Source organism: Bos javanicus, chromosome 12 (assembly GCF_032452875.1).
Source record: "Bos javanicus breed banteng chromosome 12, ARS-OSU_banteng_1.0, whole genome shotgun sequence".
Taxonomy (NCBI): domain Eukaryota; kingdom Metazoa; phylum Chordata; class Mammalia; order Artiodactyla; family Bovidae; genus Bos; species Bos javanicus.
In genome coordinates, this window is record NC_083879.1 from 13,232,416 (window position 1) to 13,242,636 (window position 10,221).

The 10,221-nt window shown below is 42.4% G+C and overlaps 1 protein-coding gene across 1 annotated transcript in view; it reads right to left on the reverse strand.

Moving 5' to 3' along the window:
• EPSTI1 (epithelial stromal interaction 1) overlaps positions 1-9,914 on the reverse strand; it is a 100,811-nt gene extending 90,897 nt beyond the window's left edge. The window contains exon 1 of the mRNA XM_061434495.1: positions 9,583-9,914. Within this exon, the coding sequence (XP_061290479.1) occupies positions 9,583-9,761 (179 nt within the window). The 5' untranslated portion in view covers positions 9,762-9,914. The remainder of the gene's footprint in view (positions 1-9,582) is intronic.
• Positions 9,915-10,221: the final 307 nt, after the last annotated feature.

Genomic DNA, 10,221 nt, shown 5'->3' on the forward strand with positions numbered 1-10,221 from the left:
TCTGTTAGGTCCATACCATTTCTGTCCTTTATTGAGCCCGTCTTTGCATGAAATGTTCCCTTGGCATCTCTAATTTTCTTGAAGAGATCTCTAGTCTTTCCCATTCTGTTGTTTTCCTCTATTTCTTTGCATTGATCGCTGAGGAAGGCTTTCTTATCTCTTCTTGCTAGTCTTTGGAACTCTGCATTCAAATGGGTATATCTTTCCTTTTCTCCTTTGCCTTTCACTTCTCTTCTTTTCACAGCTATTTGTAAGGCATCCTCAGGCAGACATTTTGCCTTTTTGCACTTCTTTTCCTTGGGGATGGTCTTGATCCCTGCCTCCTGTACAATGTCACAAACCTCCATCCATAGTTCTTCAGGCACTCTGTCTATGAGATCTAATCCCTTGAATCTTTTTGTCACTTTCACTGTATAATCATAAGGGATTTGATTTAGGTCATACCTGAATGGTCAGTTTTTGTTCCAGACTTTAATAAATTGCCTTTTAAGTGTTTAGGGGAGGGGGGAATGGTTACCAGCATTACAGAACAAAGGAACCATCATTGGCTGATTCTCTGATATAGAACAGACCCTTCAAATACAGTCTTCTCCCTTTGATGATTTTTCTTTTCCTGTTAAGCTTTTGTTTCAGATTCAAATGCATTCTGAATAGATGCAATTAACCTTAACAATATGTATAACCTTACAACACTCTGCTGACTTTGAAGTAAGTAACCTTACTGTGTAATTGAACTAAGTTTCTCCCCCCCCCCATTTCTGCTATGCTTCTACTGATTATTATAGGTATTATGTGTGTGCAGGCTTTCATCATACTGCTGATTTATTGTTTCACTGTTTCAGCTGTCAAAAGACTTTCTGAGACATTCCCACTCACTTTTGATATTATATTTGAACAAAAATGATTGCTCCCCAAGACCTGGCAGAATGCAAATACATATCATACTGAGGAGTGGAGTCTAGTGCAGAAAAGTTGGAAATTCATCCTAAATAGGACCATAATTCCTCCTCTCCTGTATAAACAGGAAGGTAAATTTGACCTAATCAAACCAAAGTGTCTTTTCTTTCCATCCACTCAAATAATCTCGTCTGCCATGCACAGAACAATGCTTTGCTTTTCACTCTGTGGATGATAACCCACTAGTGGGCCATGAAATCAATTTAATGGGTTTATTTTTAATGAATCAGAATAGAAAATGTCAAAGTACATCACATGTAGTAAGTAAGGGTAAGAATTATTTTCTGACATTTTTTTTTCAATTATCTACAAACTCACATATCCCATACATGTACTAGGTCATGAATCTCAAATGCATTGCTAACCTTAGGCTATGGTCAGAAGTCTGAAAGATTGCTGGAAGGCAGCATGTAGTTTAGGTTGCTCAGAAACTGTGACAGTGAGAAAACTGTTCTAATGCAAGCCAACCAAGCTGTCATGAGGAACGCAGCAGAGAGCAGAGCATCCCCACAGCAAGTTTGCTCTGACAAACTACTTCTCTATGCACATCATGTCAAAGCTGGAAATAAATGTCACATTGCTGATTCTATGTAGTACCACTCTCTTTAGCCTATAGAAAATCTATTTTCTTATATGAATAGAGGACCATTGATAGGAAATTCATGAGCTGCACGGTCATTCCCTCCTTCAGCTCCATCATGTTCAGGATCCAGACTCTGGTAGATAGATTCAGGTTTGACTGCTGGTTCTGTGACTTAAAAAGCCATGAGACCTTAGGAAATCATATACTCTCTCAAGATTCAGTTTCTTCAATTAAAATGGGGCAAAGTGTTCATTGTGAAGAGAAAAATGAATTATATGACGTGTGTATCATAGCATTACAAGTTTGAGACATCAGAGTTGGAGCTATTGATTGTTCTTTTGGTTTTCAGTCCCTCAGAGTACCCAATTTAACTATTCTAGATCACAACTAATTTCCTTTCCGCTACCACATTTGCGATGCTTTGTCACATTTCTCTTGTCTAAAATCAGTCAAATAGCAGAGCTCTACTGATTAGTTTCCTAGTAGAATCCGGTCATCGTTGAGACACCTACCCAGCTCACTGAGTTGTATAATTGAGTTAAATACTATCTGTTGTTTCACAAACTTTCTGAATGCTTATGAGCCTGGCCTGGAGATTGAGTTAAATAGTTCCCTAATGAATAGCTACCCTTACTGAGCCATCAAGAAGATTACTCATTAGAATCAATCATAGATTTTCTCTTCCCGTGTACCATTATCTCAGAGCACTAAAAGGAACTCTAGCATTATTCGGTTCTCCATCTCCAGGGAGAAGTAGCAGCCTGATGCTTTCACGCCATTTAACACCTACAGGCAAAAGCGTATTTTCTCACAGTCATAAGAGGAGACAGAAGAGAAATCTGGGACATTCACAGTGAAGAAATAGGAAAAGCAGTTCCTATAGATGTCGTAAGTTTGTAAAAACTTGCATTTCATTTAAGACTATTTTATGTGGCTAGTTCGGATTCCCAAATGAGCTGAATCAAGAATGACGTAAGTTTTTTTCATGGTCTGTTTTAGGCATAAATTATACATCAGGATTAAGAGTATACTCAACAATGATTAAATAGTGATGTTTATAAAAATGGGACCAATGCTGTAACTTAATGACTATATTATCATATAGCACATCTTATATTTCACCTTACATTTACAAAATGTTTAATATTAATGCAACACCGTCTTCTTTAAGAGAGAAAAATCAGGAATTGGTCATTAATCAGTGGGCTTACCAAGCCATTCTTTATTCTCCCTTCACTCTCCCTTGAGATTTTGCAGATGAAGAAGAAAAGAAGTATTAATTACCGGGGTTACTTTCATCCCTGGAGCAGAAGAAGCTGGAAAAGGCATTGAGGTTGGAGTAAGAAACTAGAGAATGTCCCCTGAGCCCAAAAGAAGGAAATAAGGAAGAGGAGAGGCTTCCCAAAGAACACAGAACACTCCCATAGCCATGGTGTCTCAGCTGCTATGGTTGGGAGTAGGGTGTATCTTAAAGGCTGAGTTGGTTTGGGTCTTCCAAGGAGCAGACATCAAGACGAGGTTAGACAAGCAAGAGATCTGCTGAGAGGAAGACTTGTGAAGGATAAAGGGAGCAAGCAGGAGTAGGCAGGGAAAGCCTTGAGAACATGAGCAAGTCTGATTCCTGTGAAAGGAGAGAGGGAAGGAGGATTAGTAGGAAGAGCCTCGGACTGGTATACAGTTCTGAGAAAATCTTGGGTAGGTCCGTGGGGAGTATTCTGGCAAAAGCTGCCCCATAGAGAAGTCCCACACTGGGATGCTCAGCCCCTGGTGGAAAGAGGGCAAAATAAATGTGCTCTCAGAGCAAAGGGCGCAGTGGAGTCAAAGAATGGCCACTAGAGCTGTCAGTTGGCTATGCTCCCCGCTTTAAGTTGTCTTGAAGATCTGAGTAGCAGGCTTCCCTGGCTGCCACAGAGGCTATTTAAACAATGCTGGTATAATGAAGTTTAAGTATTCGATCACTGTCCCCGGTTCCTGGCTCAGAGCTCCTTAAAATCCTTGGAATTCTAAGTTAGAAGGGTATCAATCATATTAAAGTAATGATTCCTGGTGGGAGCCCTAGATAGCTTCAGGATTGGAGATGTTTTCCATTTAAAAAAAAAAAAAAACACCCTGTGATTAGAGTTAGAACCTCAGGTCTACTCCTTCCCCAGCTCCGAGGTGGGGAGAGGGGCTGGAGATTGAGTTCAGTCACCAATGGCCAACAGTTTAATCCGTTATGCTTATATGATAAAGCCTTAATAAACATCCTCAAACAGTGAGTTTAGGGCACTTCCAAATTAGTGAACACATCTAGGTGCTAGGAGGGTGACCCACCCCGAAAGGTGTGGAAGCGCTGTGCAACGCCCATCCCCATGTCTTCCATTTGGCAGTTCCAGTGCTGTATCCTGTATAATAAAGCTGTAATTGTAAGCACAGAGGTATCCATGAGTGCTGGGGGTCATTCTAGTGAACTGTTAAACCTGGGCATAGGGGAGATCATGGGAAACAGCCAAATTTGTAGTCAGAAATGTGGGTAGCCTGCAGTCCCCCTTATTGGCTTACTCCTAAAGTGGGGGCAGATTTGTGGGACTGAGCCCTTAACTTGTGGGGTCTATATCAACTCTGAATACTGTCAGAATTTAATTAGAAATAATCATCGTTAGAACATATTCATCAGAAACAAAACAAAAGACACAACTCCTAATTTATCTGGTAGATTACAGCTGAAACATTCTCTCTTTTCCTGGAAGTAATTCTCCTACTCCCAGGGCTAGCTCAGGCGCTGGCTCTGCTTCCTGGAGCATATAAAGAGTTACTCATGTAATTCTTTGATAACTGTCTGCCCCGTTAATTAGACCATAAGCTTCATAAGGGCTTGTCTTTTTGTTGAGTAGGTATTTGTTCCTATATTTCTAATTAAACTTCCAGAGCTAGAGACCCTCTCTTACTACAAGGTTGTTGTGAAGAATCTAAGAGTTAATATTTGTAACCCACTTTAACATACATATGTTAAATCCACAAGTATTTGCCATTATTTTTGCTAATCTTTATTTCTACAGTTCTCACTATAAAATTGGCCACAAATAAGGTAAACTGAGTTTGTATACAAATTAGGTTCAAGTTAAGTGTATAGTAAAAATCCACGCAATGGGTTCACTTTCAGAATATCTTTTTAGCATCAAGCTAAAGGACCACTTCTATAGATGGTTATAGACTAGTATCTGAACCTTGCCTGTATTATTGTCATAGGCAAAGAGCCTTTTGGGTAAAATGCCCTTCCAGAAAAACCCATGTCTTAGTCTTACATTTATATTTATCTAGAGTTTGGGGGAAGGGTAAAGGATCACTTTGATTAGAAGTTTGCGCTATTCACTTGGCTTCACCACACACACAAGACTGGTTGTGGAACTTAGTTCCCCGACCCGTGCCCCTGACAGTGGAAGCTCAGAGTCGTAACCACAGGACCGCCAGGGAAGTCCCCATTCTTTCCTCTTTAAATCTGTATAAACAGCTTACAATATTTAAGGCCAAGATAAAATCACCAACTGAAAATAATTAGGAAAGCTCATATTTATTAGTAAACACTTGTAATTACTTAAATCCAAATAGAGTTGAGGGCTCACCTTTGCCTTAGAGTCTATCAGAGGACCTCAGAAATCTAACAACCTGCCTTAAGGTCTCTTCATATGTAAGTCAGTGTTTTAAACCAGTATGCTTTTACAAGGCATAAACACTCCGGGGTGAGAGCACGGTACCTGGTCAATGAGACATTTCTGAAATGAATTCAAGGGTATCAGCACCCAACACTTACTGGATATTTGCCTTCTACCAGGCATGAAATTGTTTTATGCATACATGCATTCACACATACAGACACACACAGACCCTGAGAGGCTGGTATTATCCCACTTCACGTAATGAAGACACTAAGAGATAAAATAGCTAAAATCTTGTTGGAGTGCAGAGAGTAAGGAATGGCAGAATCAGAACTTGAACCCAAGTTCTTTAACTGGTATCAAAGCTCCTGCTCCTCTGCCCAGATTGGGGCTTCCTCAGTGAATAAGTGGAAGGATGCATACAAAACAAGGTCAAAGTTCAACCCTTTATCATATAAATAAGCTCACATTGAAAGAGAACACGTGAGGTTTCACTATTAAGCACTCAACTCTCTCCTTCCTTTTTCTTAATTTTCCATCAGAAAATGCTTCTAATTTCTCCCCAGAAAAATAAATCTTAATGGCTTTTTGTCAGTTTTATTGAGCTGTTATTAATATCTGCTGTTCAACCAGTTTCCTTACTTCCCTACTTCCATTAAAGGAGACAACCAAGTATAAAGAGCAGATACAAGTGACTAATGGAGATGTAAGAAGAGCTCAGAGTGGTCAAAGCAGGATCTTCCATGTTAGATACTTAAGAGGAAATGCATCTTATAATGTCCTGCTCATTGCAGCTGGTTCACATGGAAATGATGAGTTCTGTGAAGTACAACTGAACCCACCCATGAACTCTCTAATGTCTACTGGCAAATTAGAAACTACAAAATAGTCTGTAGTGAGGTCTTCAGATACTGAGGTCTGGAAAATTAATTAGAAAACTACCTCTTTCTGAATAATTCAGATCAGCAATATTCTGAGGGTAATTTACTGGTACAATTAATTTACAAATAAGAAATCAGATAGATGCCACTGCCAATGTTTATGTGATGTTATGAGCTTGCAATTAAATAATTACATCTAAGTAGATGCTGTATAATATAAAAAAAGGCATAGAGGGTATTTATTATCAACATACATCCACGACCTCTGTTTTATCAAATGCTACAGCTTATAGAGCTGGAAGTTACTCAAAATTAATGGACTTCCATTATGACCAGATAACCCTCCTTTTTTTTTTTTCTTTGCCACTATGCTCAGCTTATGGAACCTTATTTACACTCCAGGCCCAGGGAGTGAGGGCACTAAGTCTCCCTACTGGACTGCAGTAGGGGGTGGGGGCAGTGCAGGGGGGTGGGGTGGGGGGAACCTGTAAGGAATTCCCCCACCCCCAGCTACTCTGAGTTGGAGACAAATGCAGCAATTTCTAATTGCAATCATCCAGATCATCCACCCCATCTAAGGGCAATTCTAAGTTCATGAAGTTCACTTCAGTTGTTCAGTCGTGTCCGACTCTTTGTGACCCCATGGACTGCAGCACACCAGGCCTCCCTGTCCATCACCAACTCCCGGAGTCCACCCAAACCCATGTCCATTGAGTCGGTGATGCCATCCAACCATCTCATCCTCTGTCATCCCCTTCTCCTCCTGCCTGCAATCTTTCCCAGCTTCAGGGTCTTTTCAAATGAGTCACCTCTTCGCATCAGGGGGCCAAATTATTGGAGTTTCAGCTTCAACGTCAGTCCTCCCAATGAATATTCAAGACTGATTTCCTTTAGATGGACTGGTTGGATCTCCTTGCAGTCCAAGGGACTCTCAAGAGTCTTCTCCAACACCACAGTTCAAAAGCATCAATTCTTTGGTGCTCAGCTTTCTTTATAGTCCAATTATCACATCCATACATGACTACGGGAAAAACCATAGCCTTGACTAGACGGACCTTTGTTGGCAAAGTAATGTCTCTGCTTTTTAATCTGCTGTCTAGGTTGGTCATAACTTTCCTTCCAAAGAGCAAGTGTTTTTTAATTTCATGGATGTAATCACCATCTGCAGTGATTTTGGAGCCCAGAAAAATAAAGTCTATCACTGTTTCCCCATCTATTTGCCATGAAGTGATGGGACCAGATGCCATGATCTTAGTTTTCTGAGTGTTGAACTTTAAGCCAACTTTTTCACTCTCCTCTTTCACTTTCATCAAGAGGCTCTTTAGTTCCTCTTCACTTTCTGCCATAAGGGTGGTGTCATCTGCATATCTGAGGTTATTGATATTTCTCCTGGCAATCTTGATTCCAGCTTGTGCTTCTTCCAGCCCAGCATTTCTCATGATGTACTCTGCACATAAATTAAATAAGCAGGGTGACAATATACAACCTTGATATACTCCTTTTCCTATTTGGAACCAGTCTGTTGTTCCATGTCCAGTTCTAACTGTTGCTTCCTGACCTGCATACAGATTTCTCAGGAGGCAGGTCAGGTAGTCTGGTACTCCCATCATTTCTAGAATTTTCCACAGTTTGTCGTGATCCACACAGTCAAAGGCTTTGGCATAGTTAATAAAGCAGAAATAGATGTTTTTCTGGAACTCTCTTGCTTTTTTGATGATCCAGTAGATATTGCCAATTTGACCTCTGATTCCTCTGCCTTATCTAAACGCAGTTTGAACATCAGGAAATTCATGGTTCATATACTGTTGAAGCCTGGCTTGGAGAATTTTGAGCATTACTTTACTAGCATGTGAGATCAAATATGCAGTAGTTTGAGCATTCTTTGGCATTGCCTTTCTTTGGGATTGCAATGAAAATTGACCTTTTCCAGTCCTGTGGCCACTGCTGTTTTCCAAATTTGCTGACATTTGTGAAAGTGTGCAGCATTTTCACAGCACATCTTTTAGGATTGTAAATAGCTCAACTGGAATTCCATCACCTCCTCTAGCTTTGTTCGCAGTGATGCTTCCTAAGGCCCACTTGACTTCACGTTCCACTCTAAGTTGAATAATATTAAAAGCCAGGTACTTATGAATTCTTTCAAAAGTTAAGGGATGAAATAAAATCTGTTTATTGGTCATAAGTTTATATATTGTTCCTAAGCAACCAACATTTGCCTTTCATGTAACTAGAAGTTGATGAAAAGGGAGAACTGAAAATGAAACTACCTATCAATCGAAAGTTCCGGTTCACAGAGGCAGCACTTCAAAAGCAGTAACGTCTTTACAAACCCTACTGTCAGCTTAATAAAGTAGCTTATCCATTGGTGGGAAAGAAAGCGTCACTGACACTTTACATAATAAATGTTTCCAGGATAGTAACTGTAGTCCCTAAACCAAAGACCAGGAATAATGCTACCTACCTGTTGATAAATGTAGAGCACTTCTCAACACCGGAGACAAGAAACACTGCAGGGCTTCCCTGGTGGTCCAGGGGTTAATAATCTGCCTTGCAATGCAAGGGACACCAGTTCAATCCCTGGTCCAAGATGATCCCACATGCCACAGAGCAATGAAGCTCCTGCCCCACAACTACTGAGCCCACACTGTAGAGCCCATGAGCTGCAGCGACTGAAACCCCCCACACCTAGAACCTGTGCTCCACAAGAGAAGCCCACCCATGGCAACAAGAGGAAGACCATGTGCAGCAACAAAGACCCACCACAGTCCAAAAAATTAATAATAATAAAAACTCTTAAAAGAAACACTGCAGCCATTCACATCCTCTCTGACTCGGTCCTCTGATGCTAAGAGGTCACTATTTTGTTGTTGGGCTGCAAACTCCTAGAGGCAATATTTGCACCTTCTACCCCATAACACATTCCCTCTTCACTCTTACCCTGGCAGCTGATGTGAAGATACTATTTAGGGCAACGATTTTTTTTTTTTTTAAGAAAGGAAATTTTTAAATATTTTCATATTATTTAAGGGCTTCCCTGATGGCTCCGTTGGTAAACAATCTGTCTGCAATGCTGAAGACCCTGGTTCGATTCTTGAGTTGGGAACATACCCTGGAGAAGAGAATGGCAACCCACTCCGGTATTCCAGTCTAGAAAATACCCATGGACAGAGGAATGTGGCAGGCTACAGTCCATGAGGTCGCAAAGAATCGGACACGACTGGGCGACTCACACACAAGAGCATGAGTTTTGGAGACACCTGGAAAATTCGCAAGAAGCCTAGGCAGTCACTACACAGGCATGTCTTTCAATCCTGGAGCCGGTCCCAAGAATCAGGAAAGGAACAGGGGCTTGGATGTTCAGGAAAGGGCCCCGACTGGCACTCTCAATTTATACTGTAATTCACGGTTGTGAACCCTGATTGGGCCCGCGTGTCTCAAACTCCAAAGATCAGGGAAGAACCTGCGGGTCTGCTCGGGGAAGACCCGCTGGGCCGCCGCCGCACCGGACAAGTGGTTAAATACTTACAATCTTGGGCCCGCGGTCTCAGTGCTCTCCCGCGAAGGCCTCTCGGGAGCCGCCTCCAAATCCTGCTTGGGCGCCTGCGGTGGGCCCAGCTCCCCGCGCAAGGCAGGGGGGTCCCGGTTCGGGCGGGAGGCGGCGGGGGCCCCGAACCCGGAGCCCTGCACCCCAGTGCGGGTATACATGGTTCAGACCCGGCCGACGCCGCTGCAGGATGGATGCGGGCGGCGCTGGGATGCGTGGCGGGTCTCGAGACTGCGACTCCAAGAGCGGCGGCAGCGGTTTTAACAGCTGAGTTTCGATTTCTCGCTGCCAGCAGCGGATAGCACCGCCCCCGCAGGATTTCCCCGACCTCGCTCCTCTCTGGCGCCCTCTGACCTGATCTCAGGAGACCGCCGCCCCGCCCAGCCAGGGATGTGGAGCGAACCTGGCCGGCTCCAGGTGGGTCGGTTTGAGGAGCTCACAACCACTTTAAATGGTGATTAAAAGCTGTCTATGATCAGCCACGGACACCTCGGGTAAGCACGGAGTAGCCACCAGGTAACTGAAATTCCTGAAAGACGCCTTAGGGACTGTTTAACTCGTCACCCTGATATGAAGTTCCTGCAGAGTATTTGAGACTGTGAACAATGTATTAACCTTTAG